A 21302-nucleotide genomic window follows, 5' to 3' on the forward strand; every position below is an offset into this window, starting at 1 on the left:
TAAGAGTCCCAGTGTGGAATCCTAATATAGTCCTCACGATTAATGGGCCCACCTTTTGAACCCATGCATACATTTTAACTGCATTTTCTCTACTGGAAAATCACTTTCCTCATAACAATTATTTCACTGAGGAGAGTGGGTGGACTACAGGTACAAACCATAGAAGAACCTCTTTTCCAACTTCACAGATACAAAGTAGTTCTTCATACTAACCCCATGTTTCTACCTAAGGTAGTTGCTGCCTTTCACAGCAATCAATCGGTTGAGTTACCTGTATTCTTCCTTTAGCCAGATTCAGTAGCAGAACAAGCTCTACACACCTTAGATGTTCGAAGATCCCTTTTATATTACATTGAAAGAATAAAGTCATTTCCTACAACTAAACAACTTTTTTGTTGCTTTTGCTCCACCTCACGAGGGCAATCCCATATCCAAGTCAGGTATTGCCAGATGGATTGTTAAATGCATTCAAACATGTTATGTAAAAGCAAAGAGAACTTTAACAATACCCCCCAGAGCACATTCCACTGGCTAAAAAGGAGCTACTATGGCTTTCTCAGGAAACTTCCCCATAGTTGACATTTGTAAAGCTGCAACATGGTCTACACCACACACATTCACCAGATGCTATTGTGTAGATGTGTTGGTGAGACAACAAGCTAATTTGGGCCAGGCAGAACTTAGAACACCCTTTCAGACAACTGCAAAAGCTACAGGCTAGCCACCGCTTTGGGAGAAGACTCCTGTATAGACTATGCAAAGCATGTGACCTACAGCTCATGCCTCGAACGGATAATGTTACTTACCCAGTGAGCATCTGTTCTTGGCATGTAGAGCTGTAGATTCACATGCGCCTACCCGGGTACCTATATACCTGTTGCATTTCTCTTAATCTGTATACATACGCATGGACATCGCTATTCTTTACTGAGTAACTCCATTCTCACCCTCTGCGGGAAAACAATCTAACAATGGAGTCGATGCCCATGCACACTATCACCGAAAGGAGGAGTCGCCTACCTTGTGACTGGAAAGACTTCTGCGAACAAAAACAACTTTCAAACATACGGACCCAACACTAGATTCCAGGAGTATGCAAAGCATGTGAATCTACAGCTCTGCATGCTTACTGGGTAAGTAACATTATCCTTTCTCAATTAACAGAACCTCTGTTTGGAGCATGTCACCATATAGATTACTGTGCCTTCTATGATTATCCACCTTTTTGGTGTACAGGCACTCTAGTATCCCAGTAACCCTGCGGCTGACCTTGAGTAATCCTTCTTATAATTATAGTTGGCATGTCTTTCTCGCTCACATAACCTCACCTATCACACTGCCTGGTGCTGTGTCCCATAATGTAATAACCACACCTCTGTGGTCAGCGCGCACATACTGTGCCTCATGTGCTCAAAACAAAAGCCACACCTTTCCACCACGCACCTTAAACTAGCTTGCTATCTGTGTGGCTAAGCGTTACAATTCCCCACATAGGGCAAGTGTTAGAGAAAAAAAAATAGCTACTATACAGTACCCATTCTCACTTCACAGTTGGAATCATCCATTGTCTCCCCATCTCCAATTCTGAGCTTGCCTGCTTTCAAAAGGAGGCAGATACCAGTTCTGCCCCCTCATTTTCTGTTACACTTATCCCTTAGTTTTACCATCTTTTTAATCATCTGGTACATTTTCTGTTCAACCTCTCCTTGGCTCATTCATGAGGCCTTCCTATTTGGTAGCTAAATACATTTCGTTTCGCTTCACTCTATTCTTGCAATTTTTCACTAAATCAGTGAGAAAGTGTTGTGGGAGCTTTGAATCATAGAGAAAACAACCTGTGTTTTCTATTTGGGCTCCTACTTCAGAGCTATGAGAAGGCTACCAGTATTGAGGGGCAATTCGGCAGAAGAGATCCTAAAGTATAGAGACTGCGCCCTACATAATCAGTAGTGCATCCACATATGTCTAACATGCTCTCAAATTTCTCATTTGTAACCAGAGCAGAGGGGAAGCGACTCAGCAACCGTGCCATGGCTGTGGTGCCAAATACAACCTAGAATGGAATGCCCTTGGTGGGAGCGAACGGATGGGCCAGTGCTCCCCAGCTTAATTGGCCTGCTGCATGTTGTCAGTTCATTTCTGGAGTGTTGTTTCTTAGAGGGTGTGAATGATGTTACCCAAGGCTTTCTGCTTCTAGATACTATTTGAGGTGCTACCTCGGGTGCTCATTGAAATTATGTGGACCTGCCTACAAAGTGGCCTTCTGATGGCACTGTTGTGGGGAACTGTTCTTGCTGAGTTGGCGACCCTTATCAGCATGATGCAGTCTTTACAGCATCTTGATATAAAAGAGATCTGCGTCTGAAGGGCGCTTCAGTCCATATATTCCCATATGGTGTCTAGGGGACTGTAGGCTTCCATGTGGTTCCCTTGTGACCAGAGCCCTCCATTGGGGGCTCCCGGTCTTGTCTCCAAGTCACCCTCTGCAGCCTGTTTCTAGTTGGCTCCCCTTCTTTCCACCTGTGTAAGGCACAAAGCTACCAACCTGACCACCACCTGTGCACCTGGACGCCCCAGGGCAGTTAACGAGTAACTGCTGTGGGTACTTTGCACCTTGGCCCCCTACATCTCTAAATCCTGAAGGAGACCTCCGACGCTGACCTAAATAACTGCATGCAACATATGTCTTTTCTCCCATAGGGAGGCATTGCTGCGGAAAGATGCATTTAAGTGAACTATTTGCTTACCTGTGAAATTAAATATTTAAAAAAGTACTTACTTGATAATGAATTGCTTCGTATCAAAATGTACATAAAAATATGACTTATTTTTCTAAATTGGTCTCTGGTTTATTCTTGTGTGTCTCATTTATATGCTTAGCACTACCCTCTGATAGGCCTAAACTGCTCGCCCACACTACCACAAAAGAGCATTTAGTGTCCTCATTTTTGCCTCTGTAAACCAATAAGGGTTGCCTGGACTCTTTACACAGTGTACCTTGTTTTCATCCACTATATAAAGAGCCAGATTCCTACCCATGTATTGTCAACGTATCTGAAAGAAACTGTTATAGATTCCTTACCTTAGATATTACCCCCAGGTGTCAGACTGAATCCGGAAAGTTTTTAATCAGCAGTACCCCTGTGCGTCAGTAGGTGGCGTCGGTCGACTCCGCGTCTGTCATGGTCGCTGTGATGATGTCGCAGAAGGTATTTAGACGCTGCCCTCGCGCTCTGATATCAGTTCTTTATTTTTCCGCTCCAGTAAGCGCAGATCCGGAGAGCAGTACCCCCAGTCATTTTTTGAATGACTTTTTTGTGACTTTTGTCGACTTCTCTTCGGGTCTACATAGACTCCTGGCGCATATGGGATGCCCGGTTTCAAGGTCTGCGGTTCCTGTTCTCGACTGATGTTGGTGACTGATGCACACCGCGTGTGCCTCTACTGCCTGGACCACGACCCCAAGTCGTGCTCCGACTGCCAAACCATGACCCCGAAGTCTTTGCGGGAGCTGTCCCGAAAGCTACTGTAGGCCCAGCAGCCTGCCCCGCCTTGTTCAAGGACCCGGTCGTGTGGGAGGTCGAGGGACCGATCACAGAGCCATCATCACTCCTTATACAAGTCTTCGCACTCGGGGTCAGGTAAGTCTAAGCACAAGAAAAAGTCGAAGAAGCACAGTCGCTCTTCGACTTCCCCTCATCCATCGGCCGACGCGACGATGGGTGCGGGTGGTGCCCCTCACGCGGCTCCACGTGCGAAGCCTTTAGAGTAGACTTTGGCCTTCCCGGGAGCGACCCCTGCCCAGCTTCATCAGTTCTACGAAGCGATGAATGCCATCTTTGGGCAGCCCAGCTCTGCCGGTGCGCCTCCAGGCTCTGGGGACTCTGCTGGGAGCACTAGTCCTTCGCTGGTGGCTCAGCAGGCCCCCCTTGGATCCAGGACTGGATCCGGATCTGTGCCGGTCTACCTTGTAATTTCGCACCGATTCCACAGTCACCGCGTCCGCAGCTTGCGCCGGCTAGACCTTCATCCGGCATCGACCTCGGCTTCCACCCCGATGTAGATATGGAACCGGACCGGCAGCGGCCGATGCTGGATCCAGCGCCAATGGGTACATTATGTATCTGCATTCCACCCTGACCATTTTCAGCCAGTTTGGCAGCCAGAGGAGGGTGAGAAAGACTAGGAGGGGTCTGAGGACCCTCTCACTGCTCAGCTAGAGTACGATCAGGACTGGAGAGAGGACCTGGGAGATGCCAGTGGTCTGGACACCTCACCAGGCCTTGGCATGTTGTCTCCTACCGTGGCTACGGAGGAGGGAGCGTCTTACGCAGTGGTGTTGCGTAGGGAGGCCGAGGCTCTAAACCTCGAGCTAACCTACTGTGGCAGTCAGGACTAACCTCCTGACAGAGGTGCTTAAACCGGCAGCAAGCTCTTCGGAGCCCCTGCTGCTGTTTAATGAAGCCCTCACAGACATCCTTTGGGCACCTGGTCCGGCCCCAACACAGAACTCCTGTGGGATAGGATGGTTGCCTGCCCTGGCCGAACCCACTTTCTTCTCCCAACACCCGTCCCCTGAGAGCTTGGTAGTCCAAGCCTCAGCATCCCAAAGCGCATTCCCTACCTCACCACCGGACAAGGAATCCAAGAAGCTGGAGCAGTTTGGGAAGAAGTTGTTTCCCACTGTGGGATACGGTGGCGCAAGTGCTGCCTCGGGGTTCGGAAGAGGGCCCATGCCGTGCTCTCTCGTGCTGTAGAGGGGAGAGACGCAGCAAAGTTCACCGTCTGCTGTGGACTGGACACTGCCGACTCACTGGGTAGTACCATTTCAACGTCGGTGGCGCTACGCTGCCACACCTGGTTAAGGATGATTGGCTTTTCTGGGGGTGTCCAGAACACCTTGATGAACTTGCCCTTTGATGGCTGTCGCCTGTTCGGCGACCAGGCAGACAGTGCGCTAGAGCGCTTCAAGGACTCTCTTGCTACGGGCAAGTCCTTGGGCCTATCCACACCCTGCACGGTCTGTGTTTCGCCCCTTTTGTAGCCACGGAAGGGGTGCCCCAACACATTCCTTTCAGTGCCACAGGCCAGCACAACCTGTTCAACCTCAGCGAGGCGAGGGACGTGGGAACCACCAACGCGGTTCTGGGGGCTGGTGGGTGGGCCAGTCCACCACAGCCCCCTCTGCAGCAGCCTCTAAATCTTCCTAGTCCGACCTTTCAGGCCCATCAAACGCCAGTGGGTGGCAGGATTCCCCATCACCTCCCCCACTGGCGCACCATCACGTCGGACAGGTGGGTTTTGGAAATAGTCCAAAGGGGCTATTCCCTCCCCATCGAGACTATCCCTCCAGCCATGCCACCCCAGTACCATTGCATGTCAGGGTATCATGTGGTCATTTTCCAACAGGAAGTTACGATTCTCTCGGCCAAAGGAGCCATCAAGCGAGTTCCTGCCCAAGAAGTAGGTTGTGGTTACTATTCCCACTACTTTCTGGTGCCCAAGAGGACATGGGTCTGCTTCCTATCTTGGCTCTTGGGGACGTTATCCATTTCCTCCGGAAGGAGAAGTTCAAAATGTTGACCCTGGCTCAGGTCTTGTCTGCCCTCGACCCTGGAGACTGGATGGTAGCGTTGGACTTGAAGGATGCTTATTTCCAAATCTCCGTTCTGCCAGCCCACAGGCGTTACCTGCAGTTCATGGTAGGCCACGAGCACTTTCAGTTTACCTTGCTTCCCTTTGGTCTTACCAGCACTCCTCGGCTGTTCACGAAAGTGATGGTGGTGGTTGCAGCTCATCTGTGCAAATCAGGAGTTTCTGTCTTCACCTATCTCGACTGGTTGTTGAAGGTGGGCCTCTCCACAATCCCCCCCCCCCCCTCTCCAGACTACGGTGCCGAAGTCACGCCTGACTCCTTCTCAGGAGCTCCTCTTCATCGGAGCGGTCCTAGACACAATGCAGTTTCGGGTTTATCCTCCCGAACAGCGAATCCGGGATTCTCGGTCTATGATTCCGATCTTTCAGCCTCTATATCTGGTATTGGTCAGGATGACCCTGAGGCTGCTGGGCCTCATGGCTTCCTGCAGCCTGCTGGTCGATCATGCCAGGTGGCATATGCGGGCTCTGCAGTAGGACCTGAAATTCCAGTGGGTGCAGCATCAAGGGAATCTGTCCTATTGCATCCAGATCTCGGCGGGTACTGCATGTCAATTGCAGTGGTGGCTCACGAACCAGGATTGGGTCAACGGCAGATCCCTCTCCCATCCCCAACCAGAACACACAGTAGTGACAGATGCATCCCTTCTGGGATGGGGCGGCCACATGGGAGAGGCGGAGATCATAGTCCTCTGGTCTCCGGCGGAGTCCGAGCTCCACATCAACCTTCTGAAGCTTAGGGTGATCTATCTTGCACTAAAAGCATTCCTACCCTCTGTCCGGGGAAGAGTAGTGCAGGTGTTCATGGACAACACCACCGCCATGTGGTCAACAAAGAAGGTGGGTTGGTGTTGTGCACCCTATGTCAAGAGGCCCTCCTTCTCTGTGCATGGCTGGAACATCAGGGCATGTCCCTGGTGGTTCAACACCTGGCAGGTTCACTAAAAGCCAGGGCGTACAAACTCCGCTGCAGGTGCATTATTGATCATGAATGGCGTCTTCACTGAGAGGTGGAGCAAGGTCTCTTTAAGCGGTGGGGAGAGCCTTGGTTAGATCTATTCGCCACCGAAGAGAACGCACAATGTCAGCCATTCTGCTAGTTGGAATTTCCAAGGCGGCACTCGATAGGCTACGCTTTTCGGCATGAGTGAAGTTGCGGTCTTCTTTATGCCTTTCCGCCTACACCACTTCTGTCCAGAGTACTAAAGATCAAGCTAGACCGGGCCCAAGTCATTCTTGTGACTCCGGACTGGGCACGAAGAGTCTGGTATTCTGAGCTTCTGCACATGGCCATCGATCCTCCGATCAGACTGCCCCTTCCCGAGGATCTTCTGTCGCAGCAGCAGGGGACAGTTCTCCACCCTAACCTGTCCAGCCTCCACCTCCTTGCGTGGAGCTTGAACGGCAGCAGTTGGCAGCTTTTGACCTTCCTCTTGAAGTCTGTAACGTTATCTTGGCAGCCAGGCGTCCCTCCACCAAAACGGTATACGCCTGTAGATGGAATAAATTTGTGGCATGGTGCACAGCAAAGGCTGTGGAACCCCTTTCTGCACCCCTTTCAGAGGTTCTCCTCTTCCTTCTTTCTTTGGCCCAGCAGGGCTCTTGTGAGAAGTTGGCCTGGTATATGATGATCACTAATTCTAGTGAGCACCTTGCACCAGTCCAAACGACCCTTATGGTGATTGGTTGTAAGTCAACCTTATAGACCAGCTATCCTAGGGGTAGCATGGACAAAGGCAGTCTTAGGCTAAACTCAAGAGGGCATGTGAAGCCAGCTGTTTTACCATATGCAATCCTTGTAATATCAAATGAAAGGACACCACACAAGTTATATATTATAAAATATATGTATTTATTACTAGAATAATCCCCCTATACTCTTTATGAGCACAGAAGCACAAGCGTTAAACAAAGAACTTCATATAGCATACAAAAGTTGCACAAAATATGGATAGGCCGGGTGGCCCCTAAAACCATATACTAAAATAGTGGTATAAGAACTACGTCCCGAACAATGGTAAGGCCTAGGGCCTTGAGAATCGCTGGGACTACACTGAACTAACGAAGGTTAGGACATAGGAAGCCCACAGGATGCGGGTGCAGTGTCTATAGGCAACCGCGTTTACCATACAAGTCAATAGTGCATAAAAATTAGAAACTTACTGTTTTAGGAGTCTTCCGACTGGACTAGAACTTAGCCAATTAAAACTAGGACACTAGATGTGTAAAATACTACAGGAGCACCGGAGTACTCTCGTTACCTCACCCACAGGAAGCGGGTGCATAGGTGTTAAAGTGCGTCGGGTTTCTTCGTGGAGTTCTATGGAGCCTGGAGGTAAAGATGCTGCAGGTGACCAGGAGAGAAGAGTCCGGTTGGATCCAAGGGTGGATCGAAGATGTAGAGTACCTGAAAGCAGAGGGGACAGAGTCTAGGTCACTAGCCAGTGACCAGGATGGAGCCAGGAAGGAACCAGGTGATGTCTGGTTGCGATCAGGTGATGTAGAGTAGTTTGTCTCCGCTGCCACGTGGACCAAGAAGTATCGAGGACGACCAGGAGTTGAACACGGGCTGTCCCACGAAGGCTCTCGCTGTCGGCTGTGTCGGTTCTCGAATCGGAGTCAACAGGCTTTGGCAAATGCAACCCATGCAGGAATCGAAGATGACTTCTGGATCGGACCAGCAAGCTCAGATCAGCGGCTCCTTTTCAGGGGAGGGAGGGCCAGTCTGGAGCAACCAGACCAGCAGTTTAAAGTCGAAGGTTCGTCGTCTCGGAGGCCACTAGCCAACGGGCAAGTGACCGGACAACGCGTCGAGCAGGAAAATGCCAAAGGGCCCCACGCAGCACTCGGTGAGTGTGGAGAGGTGATCTTTGGTGAAAAAGCTGCTCGGGGCTGGGGCTTCTCAATCCCCAATGCACAGCTTCGAGGGTGCCTCGGGAGCTGCAAGGGAAGCACTTCGCTGGCTTTCCAAGATGGCAGGTCCTACGTCTCTCGTTGCCTCCATGGGTCTCAGCTTTGCTGGGACTGTGGATCGGGCTGTTGGAAGTCTGGAAGTCCGGTTCTTGTTGGTCTCTCGTTCGAGCTCCAGCGGGAGCAACGGCAAAGAAAACCTTTGAGCGCTGATGGTGCCTGCTTGCACAGTGTGGCCACTCCTTGATCACAAGGGAGATTCTTCAGTCTTCTACGTCGAGTAGGATGTCGAAGGGTCCAGAGTTTCGTATCAAAGTTTCAGTCAGGATGATCTACTTCTTTATGGCACAGCTCCTACCTTTATTCCAAATCAAGGGGGTGGATCTCCTGCTATGTCCCTCCTATGGGTGGGACCCAGGAAGCGGGTGGTTACCCCTTTCCCTTTGTCCAGTTTCGTGCCAGAGCTGGGACTCGAGTGCCCCAGCACCGGTTTGAACTGGGCTTTGCCTGGGACACCTTGTGCGCCCCAGGCAGTGTCTAGTTTCATTCAGCCCTGCCTGCCCCAATCCACTATCTCCTGTCTGGGGTGGTGTAACACTTCCCTGTGACAGTAAACCTTTTGTCCAGGCCTTCCCTGCCGGAGTTTCGGTCAGCAGCAGGAGGCCAGACTTGTGTCTGTGGCAGCAACATCCATTTCGTGATGCTGAGGCTCTGGTTAGATTTAACCGCGTTTAAGGAAAGTAACAAGTCTTCTCCCTCTAGAAGGGTGGAATGCTACCCCCGTCGCCAGAACTGGCGAGGGGGTAGTATTCCAAAGTGTATGACACCTTACACGACATGTTTTGATAAAGCCAAACCATAGATAGCATTTAACCGCGAGGTTCATAATGCACTTAAGAGTATATGGTATGGCAATATCCCAGAACAGCTATAAGGACTTGGTTCCGAAAGCTGCAGACAGGCTCAGCTCATGCTAGAGCACCATCTCACATAAAACCAAGCACTCTGCCTCCAGGATTGTTAAGGCCTGCCATAGGAGTGACTTATAGGTGCATATGTGTCCAGATATAGGTTTAGACATAGGTATACTATGTCTAAGCAAGGGGTCATTACACAACCTTGCCCCAGCTGAGTGATCAGCCAGTTGTGTCAGTTTGGATTGCCAGCCAGGGGTGAAAATTGCAAAAAACACAGTTGATGGACAGAATGTAGAACAATGTCATACATTCACCCCAGTACAAGGATCTGGGCCTAAATCCATCGTTTTTTTGCACTCCACACCACCCTGGGTTAGGCACTGGCTATATGCAAATCAGCTCTGACCCTGTGCCCCATGGGAACAGTCCAGTCTGAACTACCAAGCCATGTCTTTCCCAGACCGGAATCAAGCATCCAAGGACCGGTTTCTGTCTATCAGCCTTCATTCAGCCTGGATAGCTTGACTCCAGTGGTGTGGAGAGCCTGGGACTCACGTCTGAGTATACCCAGCACACTCGGGGTGAAAATTGCAAAAAACACAGTTGATGGACAGAATGTAGAACAATGTCATACATTCACCCCAGTACAAGGATCTGGGCGGTCTGGGAAAGACATGGCTTGGTAGTTCGGACTGGACTGTTCCCATGGGGCACAGGGTCAGAGCTGATTTGCATATAGCCAGTGTCTAACCCAGGGTGGTGTGGAGTGCAAAAAAAGATGGATTTAGGCCCAGATCCTTGTACTGGGGTGAATGTATGACATTGGTCTACATTCTGTCCATCAACTGTGTTTTTTGCAATTTTCAGCCAGGGGTGGCAAAAGATATGCTGCAGCCCCTGGTAGGCCTTGGATACAACTATGCCCTGGGTACCTATAGTACACTGTACAGGGGCTCATAAGGTGACCCAATCCCAATTGGTGATGTACATGGTTGTGAATTTAGAGAGAGAACAGCAGGGCTGTGGGTCTGATTAGCAGGCCCACAGCCACATTAAGTTGAAAACCAGTGAAGCAAAAAGCAAAAAAGTGGGGTGACCGTAGGAAAGCAGACCCTACTCTCCTACAGCTCTGCTCTGGGCGCTCTTATGAGCTACCTCTCGGCCATTTCAGCCTTCCTCAGGCTTCCCGATCAGCCTTCTCTTTTCAAGTCCCCTGTTCTAAATAGATTTCTCAAAGGCATTACTCCTCTTTTTCCTCATTCCCTTCGTAATGCCTGTGGGACTTGAACTTGGTTCTTACTGTCCTAATGTGTGCTCACTTTGGGCCCCTACATAACTGTCCTCTCAGACTCCTCACTCTGAAAACTGCTTTTCTGGTGGCCATCACTTCTGCGTGCAGGGTGAGTGAGCTACAAGCTCTGTCTTCCAAGCCTCCTTTTCTGGCTGTTCATCCGGACAAGGTCGTCCACAGAACTTGACCTTCCTTTCTTCCAAAGGTGATCACTTCTTTTCATATTAGCCAAACCATCACTTTGCCCACATTCTTTTTGCCTCCGCATCCTTCAAAAGAGGAAGAGCGGCTTCACCGTCTGGATCCAAAACGTGCGCTTTTATTTTATTCGGATCGCACAAAGCAATTCCGCGTGGATGACCAGCTCTTTGTTGGCTACGTGGGCGCCAAAAAAGGTCGGGCTATGCACAAGTGCACCATATCCAGGTGGGTCGTTCTGTGCATCAAGGCCTGCTATTCTTTGGCAAAGAAGGAGCCAGGGCAAAGGCAGCTACTAATGCTTTGGTACGTGGAGGCCCCCTAAATGACATCTGTCCGGCATCTATGTGGGCATTATTGAGCATACTCACCAAGCACTACTTCCTGGAAAGCCGAGTCTGGAGAGACTGCTTCTTTGGCCATTCTGTTCTCTAAGACTTTCTGGTGTGAACTTGGTTCGCAGACCCACCTCTGGGGTTGATATTGCTGGGGTACCTATTTTAAGGTAAGGAATCTATAACTGTCTCTTTCAGATGAACAAGTTACTTACCTGCGGTAACAATATATCTGTAAGAAACATAGGTTAGTTATAAATTCCTTACCGCCCCACCCATCCGCCCGTTCTGCTAACTGATTTCTAGGGTTACGGTCATCCTTTCAGGGCCCTAGTTTTGTGCACCAGTGGTCAGTGTCTTGCATGGCTCAGCGTTCCTGGCACCAAAGGTTGTGTACCAAACGGATGTCCGCGCGCAAGGGCGGTGTCTAAGTAACTTCTGCAACGTCGTCACAGCGACCACGGCGACGGACGCGGAGTCGACCGACACCACTTAATGACGCGCAGGGGTACTGCTGACGAAAACTTTCCGGACCCATTCTGACGTCTGGGGGCAATTCTAAGGTAAGGAATCTATAGCTAAACTATGTTTCTTACAGTTATATTGTTACCGAAGGTAAGTAACTTGTTCGATTGGAAAAGTAGCTTGTTTCGGGTGATAAAAGTGGACTATTGCTGCATCAGGATGTAGCATTGCTTAAAGAGGTGCTTCTTCCAGCTCTTTCCTAGATTGGAGAGAGCTGATTTTAGTCTTCGTTTTTATACGATGATGGAAGCAGCATTGTGTACCATTTGGCTTTTACTAACCTGTTAAACCATACATATGTTTCATTAATTGCCCCTGAGCATTGACTCATTCTCCTCATTTCAGTAACCATCCATGAAAAATTCCCTACCGGCTGAACTTGTGACCTTCCTTATAGCAATTAATGGCCAATTTGAATCCTCTTTCGTAGCGTTTTTGTCTGTGAAGTAAGTGGGGAGGGGGGGTTGTAGCTGGGGTGGAGGCAGTAGAGGCATTTAGTATGTGGATCATCTATATAGATAGATTACATGCCCTTAAGGGCGATTTCTTGTGTCCCGGCTCTGACCTGTTGATTAAATGTTTTTTAATGAAAAATTCTGAAACGGGTCTTTGAGAGAGAGCTTCTCCAGCGGGTTCCTTACTGTGACGTGGTAGAAAATCTGACAGTTGGAATACTTAAGGGTGCTGGTCTCAGGTTGGCTGTAGTTTGGATCATCTATAATGACTTGGATAGGTTATTGAAGTCTATTGGAAAGTTCAAGGTTTAGTGTAAGGCCTACACTGCTACTCTTACATTGTTAGCGGGGGTTCCCAGTCTGGCAAGCGGGAATGATTCAAGCATGTGAGCCTATGAAGGATACCAATGCTGACGAACTGGACATAGAGGTAAGTAACTTTTTTCCTTTTGCTAACATGGAGCAATGTAGGAAGTTATACTCTAAAGAAGGTGCTCTGAAAGGTTTTGCTTTATTTTATAGACTGTAGTGTTTGGTGCTTTAGTTCTGCAGAGGGTGCTGTGAGTGGTTATTTTATTCTGCACAGTACTGGAAGATAGGCTTTTGGTTTCTGCAGAGGGCACTTGCAGTTTCTTTGCAGCAGAAGACCGTCTGAAGGCTTTGGGTCTGCCTATGATTCTGCTGTCATCTACAGAGGGTATGATGGAGGTTCTTATGCTCTTTGAAGCTGCTGTAAGCAAATGTCTTGTGCCTTATAGGAGTTAGTTTGTGAGTAGATTCTGATCACACACAGGGGTCTGTGATAAATGGGCTTGTTATTCTGTACAGGGGCTTTACACAATGTTTTTGTGCTCTGTAGTGGCTGATATCAGAGGTGGCCCTGTTCTAGACAGGCCACTGTGGTAGAGGGTCTTGTGTTCTGCAGAGAGTGTTGTAAACCAGGAACAGCAGTGCAGAATGCTCTTGTCAGTAGGTTTGCAACAGACAGTATTTGACAAACTCTGCCTCACACAATCTTTTTCTCATTTTTCCCCTCCAGCAATGCAATGATGTTGGGCTGATGGCTTATCTGGGGACTATTACCAAAACCTGCAACACCATGAACCAATTTGTAAACAAGTTTAACATCCTGTATGACAGGCAAGGCATCGGGCGGCGTATGCGTGGACTCTTTTTCTGAACACTCTCACCACCATCCCTGCAGTGGCATCAAGCACTTCTGCAAGCCATGGAAGGAGGGTGGAGAAGTTGCAAGAACAGCAGACTTTGCCTTCTGGGATAAGCTGTCTGTAGAATTCAAACTTTGGACACATAAAGAGGATTTTAGATGTGCGATTCTCATGGTGGGTCCTTTACAGATTGAACTGTTACTCCGGCTCTGCAAGAACGACCCACCACTGTGTTCATCAGGTCTGTTGTAAGGAACCAGCCACCTGCAAGTCTCTTGGTTCCTAATTGTATTCTCCATGCTGGTGACTTGTGCTGACCTAGTGAACATCACAGAAGTTATTCCCTCGTGTTTGATAGCCCAAGTCTGCTTTCCTTTCCTACTGCCTCACTGCAGCTTTCAACTTTTTCTGTTTAGCCGAAAGGAAGCTCTAGTTTTCATAGCAAATCTCGTTCTCTTTGCCATTATCCCTGGTCCCTGCTGTCAGTGCTGTTTGTCTAACTTCAGTGTGTGAGGCCTTCTGTCCATCTATGTCCCTGCAGCCAGTTCATTGTTTGGTTGGTTCCCCTTCTTGGCCATAAAGTTTCAAGGTCAGGTCTCCTGTTCTCTGAATCCAACTGCTGATGCTTCCAGTTAGGTAAAAGAGAGCGAAGCAGCTTTTTGGAAATTGAATGACAATGAAAATGCTCAGGTAGGGGAATTCTGGCAAAGATCTCTGCTCATACCTGTTGACTTGGAATATCAGCCCCCGTAGCCATGTCCTTTTGAGCTAGGTGGCTACTTTCTCAGAGGCACCACCATAAATGTGTGTTTCTGTATGTTGATCCTTCAATATATTGAAGAAAATAAAACTTATTATTGTGTGTTCTTTCCAAGTTCTGTGGTTAAATATGATGACAGAATTAAAACAAAATTGGTAGCTATTTGGCAATGTAGTTATGGACATAGCAGGAAGAAATAAAGAGTTACTGGAGAACAGAACAGGACAGGTGAGAGAGGAGCAGGTCTTCTGCAAAAAACTTGGTTTCTGTTGTGTACAGCTCCTTTGAAAATATGTGGGTTTGCATTCTCAAACTCTTCTCTGGAAAAGGATGTGATATTATGGGGAATTTATGGAGGACTGTTGCTTTCAACTTGTCTTTTGTGTGGGTAAATGTACTGTCATAACAGTGCTGTTTGTGAGAATGATGTGTTCCTGTAGTGTAATACTTGGAGAATGAGGTGTGCATCCTCAGAGTGTGCCTCCATCCTGCGGGTAGGGGTGTTATGTGCTTTTGAGGTTAGGTCAACTGTTACACCTGTTCAGTAGAGTTACTCTTTATCGCGAAAGTATTTGAAGTCCTGCTCTTTAGTACTTCATGTATTTATTATGCTGTTTTGAGGAGTACAAACTAGGCCTTATGCAAGTGTGTTGTGTAAAGAGCAGAGGCCTGTGAAGCGAACAAAAGCCGATATTGGGAACCTATAGACTGTGTATTTGTAGATTCATATTCATACTACTACCATATACTGCTATGTTTGGAAAATTACAAGGTGATTTTCTCTGAGTTTTAACTTTGGCTTCAAGCGTGTGACTGGAATAACTCCTCTGTCTCCCTGAATCCCACACATTATTAGTACCAAGAGTCCTGTGCTCTAGTGGAAGATGGAGTGTTATTTTGATTACTCGCCAACAAATATGCAGAGAGGCGCCCAAGCTTCGATGTCTAGTGGAACTGGAGACCTCTCATATGGCTTTTTTTTTCTTCCAGTTCAGGGAAAGGGAGTTGGATCGCAAGACCTTTTAAGTTCTATCCCTATTGTAATATCTGCTCTCCCGGAATGGCCCACTACTCTTTGCAACCTTTGTTTCCTGAGGGGCCACAGCAAACCCAAGCTTTGGCATATCTAGCAATGCAGAGTGCATAAGACTGCAGAAACAATGTGAGATGGGCTCATCTTGCAGTGGTAGAGGGAAGCCTCAGCTGCTCCTTCTCACTCCGCATCCAAGGAGCATTTACAAAACACTAGACCAAAGGCAACTGGACAAAGAGTGTATTATGGAGCCATCCGTGGTAATTGATGTGGATAAAGTGGATTGGAGCCGTCACTCTTCTGATCACACCAATTGGCACCACAAGAACCAACTGCATAACTGCACCCTAGAGGTACCACATATACAACACTCAACAGTAATCTAATTTGGCACCGTCAGAATCCATCTCCACCAGGACACATTTCTGTGCCCCAATTTTGCACTTCATGAAAACAAGACTCTTCTGCCTTCTAGTAAAGCGTTATTTCAAATTACATTTTCACCTAATCACGGGCTGTTTTAGATTTAGAAGAGCGGGGTAGGGTCTGATGATACATTAACATCTTCCCCAATTACCACCTCACATTAACATCTTCCCCAATTACCACCTCCCATACACCCCCTGACAAGGGCCTGGATATATACTATATTGCTTTCCGACGAAACGTTTCCTTTTAGTAGAGTATAGCATCCCCAGTTGGTGATGCAGGTGGGTGGAGGGAAGAAGAGAAGTGCCACTGCGCTCCCCTACCCCCCTCCTTCACATCAACCGGTGGCCAGGGTGGCTCCTGGCCCCCTTCTGGCATCTTCATGGGGGCACGACGGTGCCCCCTGACTTTGCTTTCTCCTGGTGCAGCCCCCGGGACCTGACCCACCCCGGGGGCATGATTGCGACTGGAGGCGGAGCCCCACGTCCTTCGTCTTTGGTCCTATGCGGGGTCAAAGGTCGCCTTCCTTCTCGGGGGCATATCTCGGCCCCCTATCTCGGCCCCCTGGAGTCCGATTTGCATGCGTCTTCTTGCTCCTGGGGGCGTCCCCCAGCCACTGGGAGCACTCTCCTTTGTCCTCCGGGTCTCCAAGAGGTTAATTCTGCACGGACCGGTTTTCACTGGCTCCCTTCGCCTCTCTTCTCCCTGCGCAGTGGCCTCTTCTTCTGCGCACTGGTCCTGGGCTCTTCTTCTGGCGCTGTTAGGGGCCTGGGGGGCAGTCAGGGGGGTCCTCCTTCCAACTGCCCATTGCTAAGCTCCAGCACCTTCCGCCTCAGCAGACCACACCCCAGATAGAGCTTCTCTTCCTGTGCAAGTACTTTTTTAGGTCTCGGCTAGAAACGCGTGAAGCGTGTTTTCGCCAGAGAACTATAGTCTGCGTCTCAGAACGACCAAGGTAGACAAGACCTGGCCGCGCGCAGCGTTTCCCCATAGGATAACGTTGTGCGCGCGGCCAGGTCTTGTCTCCACAGCATGGCATGGCAGACCGGATCGCGACGCACACCTCCCTGATAAGGTGTTGAAGTGCCTTTTCGGCAAGTAGCACGCTACTCCGGAACCCATAAAGTATAGTGGTGAATTACTATAGTGAAATATGAAATTAATTTGAGTGGTGGACATGTTAGTCTGTTATTTGGATTGCGCCAATACAGACTTTGCAAAACAATTCATGCAACACATTGTCTTATACAATGCCAATAACTCAAACTTTAATGCTGCGAGACCTATTGCATTGCAAATGCTTGTTAAATGTTGAGTAGGGGGCAGGCAGGAAGTCTGTGTCCTATCAAACAGTGACACATCACTTCCCTGCCCCTTCCTTTTTGTCCAGTCTCTGGGTTGTTCAAAATGGCATCGTCCAGTGTCTCTGGCCACATGGCCTCTGAAACCGAACTCCTCCCCCCTCCACTGCCTTTACCGTGGTTCAGCTTGGTGCCTGGCACCCAGCGACAGCAGTTGATGGATTGGCTTGTGGCTCCACCAATCTTTTCTCCTTGGAGGGAAGATCTTTGCTCTGGGAAGAAAGGTCATTAATCTTACCTGCCCGGGCCAGACCCCAGCCAGGGACTCAGAGAAATGACATTTCTGGAGGACCCAAAAGCAGTGTAAATATGACTTTAGACTCTGCAGAATACTTATTTTCACAAACGCTACACAGGACTTTAGTGCGTGTCTGGAATCTGTAGGCCTTGTGGAAGTTACTCTAGCCATGGGTTCCATCTCCCCAGAAGGGAATAATGAAGTAAAAAACACAGTAAAACACACTGACTTTCCCTGGGATGTTTCTTTCCAGTGCATAAAGCCTATTCCATGTCACCACCCAGTTCTGCATAGGTCCTGCCACACCATTCAGTTTGTACCTGCTTCTGGACTGCAAACGCTAGGAATCTCCCCTGCGCAGCCTGTACACACGCATGTACACATGTTTCTGCATGTAACCAGTGCGTTGCCCCATACTCCAGCTGCTGCGCTGCGGCCTAGTCAAGCCAGGGGGACACCAGTAAAATCTCCATGCAGTCTCCCTCATTATGAGTTCACTGTGGATAAGTCCCAGATTATGAGGCTCTCCCACAGTAAAAGATCAACAATTAGCTGCTCAAAAAGCGAAAAATCCGGGCGCCCCCTAGTGTCAGAACCACCTTCTAACAATTAGTCTAGAATATATACAAGGAGGGAAATTTACTCTGCTCACATAAGCTGATGGGTGTCCCAGGGAACACTGGACTGATATTACTGGCTGGAAAATCCAGCTGCTAGTGTCCTATGGGTAAGGGGGTTTATAGCTTGGTCCTGCTCCCCTTCCCCTCTTCAGAATAACCACATTGAATGACTAATATTTGGCTACAATTGCCATGTACATTGCGGGTGTCAAGCTGGAGTAGTACAATGATTTGTATGCAGAGTTTCCAAAAGGCATGTAAGGAAGAAAAGATTTATAGAGTGCATGAATGCCTAGGTGTATTGGCGCTAAATGTAACCTGTATCGTGTACTGTTTCAGGGAGGGAACTGTTTAATTTCCCTATGAGTGGAATAACCAGGTCTTAAGCATTTTCCTAAACCGGGGTCTGCTAGATTGTAGCCTAGTAGTAACCAGCAAATTGTTCCGGAGCTTAACTGCCTGATAGGAAAGGCTTCTGTCCTATCAAAACACACCTGGCCTTTCAAATTTTGGGGACCTGAAGTATTCCTATGTTTGCAGATCTACGGTTCGGCTGCAGGGGTAGAACCATCGGAAGAGTTTCTGTATGTCTGATCCCCCCCCCCCCCCACCCCCCCCACCACCATACAGTGCTTTATGCACTTGGCATAGAGTCTTGAATACGATGCGCTGCTGGACTGGAAGCCAATGAAGCTCCCTGATGCTGCTGGAAATAGGGTGGTATTTGGGGATATTAAGCAGCACCTGCACTGCGGCGTTCAGTAGAGACTGAAGTTTAATTAGTTTGTGCTTGTCAATGCCCTGGAAAAGCGTGTTGCAATAGTCCATTCTTTAAAGATTTAATGCAACTACTACAGTTTTCCTGAGATCCTGGTGAATAAAAGGCAGAATTTTGCCTAGGATCTTTAGTAAAAAGAAGAGATTGAGCTGACCTGCAAAGTTCAGTTGATGTTCGAACATGAATCCTAAGTTCCAAGGCTTTGATGACCGGTTACAGCAGCGACATGCCTCTGCTAGCCGCTATATTTGATTCCATTGGGGTGGTCCTTTTCCAAACTATTTAGTTTGAGATAATTCAGATGCATCCACCCCATGATGAGCTTCAGACAGTTGTGAAATCTCCCAGCCACAGTTTCACTCCAAGAAATAGATATAATTATCTGAGTGTCGTCTGCATAGGAGACCAACGAGAAACCGTGAGCTTTAGTTAGCTTGGCCAGCGGAGTGACATAGATGTTAAACAAGGTTGACGACCATGCTGAACCTTGGGGGACTCAGCACGAGAGGGGAAAACCTCTCAGATTTAAAGTTGTCACAGCACACCAACTATTCCCTAGAGGTAAGAAAAGAGGTGAGTAGGGATAGGGCTGTCGCTTTAATTCCTATTGTATTCAGCCGCTGCGTTAATACCAGATTGTTAAGAGTATCAAATGCTGCTGATAGGTCAAGTAGGATACGAGTGGCTCTTCCCCCACAGTCCAGTTGTTTGCGTATCTCCTCTGTGGCCATAACTAATTCTGATTCTGTGGAGTAATGTGGTCTTAATTGGGGTAAAGAGGGAGCAAATTTGCACCGGGTTTTGTGCCGGTTATATTAGAGAACGAAAACTAACGAACTAATGACTAAAATCACACATTAATTGTGTTGATCTGTTCTGATATTTTATTATTTTATAACATCTTTTTTTTGTAGAAGGTATTTTTTGTTATTTCTTATTATAATTTACTACATACAAAATTACAATACATATAGCAAGAGATGAAAAAATAGACAGTTAAATCAATTTTTATAAAATACAGAAGTGCATTCCCATTACAACGCGTTTTCGGCGTGAGCCTTCTTCAGGAAGTCTGTATTCATGCACCAATATACTAACTTATGGCAGATGGAGCACAATCGATAACTGGAATCTGAAGTATGATCTGTCATTTAGTTATCCCAACTGTGTTATAGGATACCTGGTATTTACTCTGATGATGATCAATATAGTTTCAATCGATAAACTCTGCAGTTTGTGGAAGGCAACGTTGGTTGGTCAGATAATAACGCCCACTCGAGAATACTCAGTGAGATGATATGTTCTTTCCGGACAGAGGATACCAGTGTTATATGGGAGGATTGCGGATCGTCATAAATCCAATGAAGATTCCATCGTGAAACTGATGGCTTAGTCCATAGCGCGGGCGATCGTCTGCAGGTTCTGCTTGATGTGGTCTTAAGCCATGTTGGGTGGAGTATACAAGGTCATTGAAGTCAAGGTAGCAGGTTAGTTCTGTATTGATTTTTTTCTAAGATTTTGGCCGCGAGAGGTATGCACAATATAGGCTGATCATTTTCTTTTTTTTTTTTTTTTTTTTTTACTTCAGTGGGGTCTAGAGAAGGTTTCTTTAGAATGGGCCAAATGCAGACTTTCTTCCAGGAGGTGGGGAAAGTGTCTGACATGATCACCTTGTTCATGAGTGGAGCCAAATGAGTACTAACCTTGTGCAAGGCCAGATGTAGCGTGGCGGGAGGACAGGGGTCTGTCGGGGACCCCGATTTAATGGATAGTAGCAGGTAATTTACTTTGTCCACAGTTAGAGGGGAAAAAACGGCCTGTGGGCAGGAAATGGTGTCCGGGCTAGTATCCTCTATTGGTGACGTTATGGACGTGTTTGGGGCACTCCCTGCAAGTTTGTAGTAGACCGTTTGAACTTTGGTCTGGAAGAAGTTGGCCACTTAGTTACAGGAGGCTTGATCTGGTGCAAATTTTGCAATTTGGGCAAGGCGGTGACGGTTTCAAAAAGCTCACTAGACAAGTATTGTGCCGCCTCTATTTTGTTGGTAAAATAGTTCATTTGGGTGTTTTTGATAGCTTCCTTATATACAGCTAGGGCTTGTCTATAGACAAGTTTACCCTGCTCGCTGTAATCTGCCCTCCAGGTGCACTCTAATTGCCTACTTTTTGATTTAAAAAGTTTAAGATCTGAATTATACCAGAGGGCTGGGGCTTGATTTCTTCGTCATTTGTTTTTTCTGGGGCCACCTGTTCAATTGCTGATCTAATCCATCTGTCAAGATTGACAGCAGCCCAGTTATTGTCTAGGGCTAGCAGGAGAGGGTTTCTCTCAAGGGCCTCTACTAGATCCTTTTTATTAATTTTATGCCATGGTCGAGACTTGGGAGAGGGCGACCTATTTGGAGGAGGCACATTTCTCTTCAAGCATGAGAGTTTGAAGAAAATGGCTTAATGGTCCATCCATGCTTTTGGGGCAGTATATTACCCAATGTAATGTTGGAATTATTAGTAAAAATACCATCCACAGTGTGTCTGGCTTCATGCGTGGGCTCCAAGATAATCTGAGTCAGTCTGAATCCTGCCATATTATCTAGTAAAGTGGATGTATCTATGTTTATTTTCGCATTC

General features: G+C 47.9%; 1 protein-coding gene across 1 annotated transcript in view; it reads left to right on the forward strand.

The window, feature by feature from the left end:
- Window positions 1-14305, forward strand: part of COPS6 (COP9 signalosome subunit 6) — a 96565-nt gene extending 82260 nt beyond the window's left edge. Inside the window, exon 10 of the mRNA XM_086945987.1 lies at window positions 13326-14305. Within this exon, the coding sequence (XP_086802113.1) occupies window positions 13326-13466 (141 nt within the window). The 3' untranslated portion in view covers window positions 13467-14305. The remainder of the gene's footprint in view (window positions 1-13325) is intronic.
- Window positions 14306-21302: the final 6997 nt, after the last annotated feature.

The sequence above is a fragment of the Lissotriton vulgaris genome, chromosome 12, assembly GCF_964263255.1.
Source record: "Lissotriton vulgaris chromosome 12, aLisVul1.2, whole genome shotgun sequence".
Lineage (NCBI taxonomy): Eukaryota > Metazoa > Chordata > Amphibia > Caudata > Salamandridae > Lissotriton > Lissotriton vulgaris.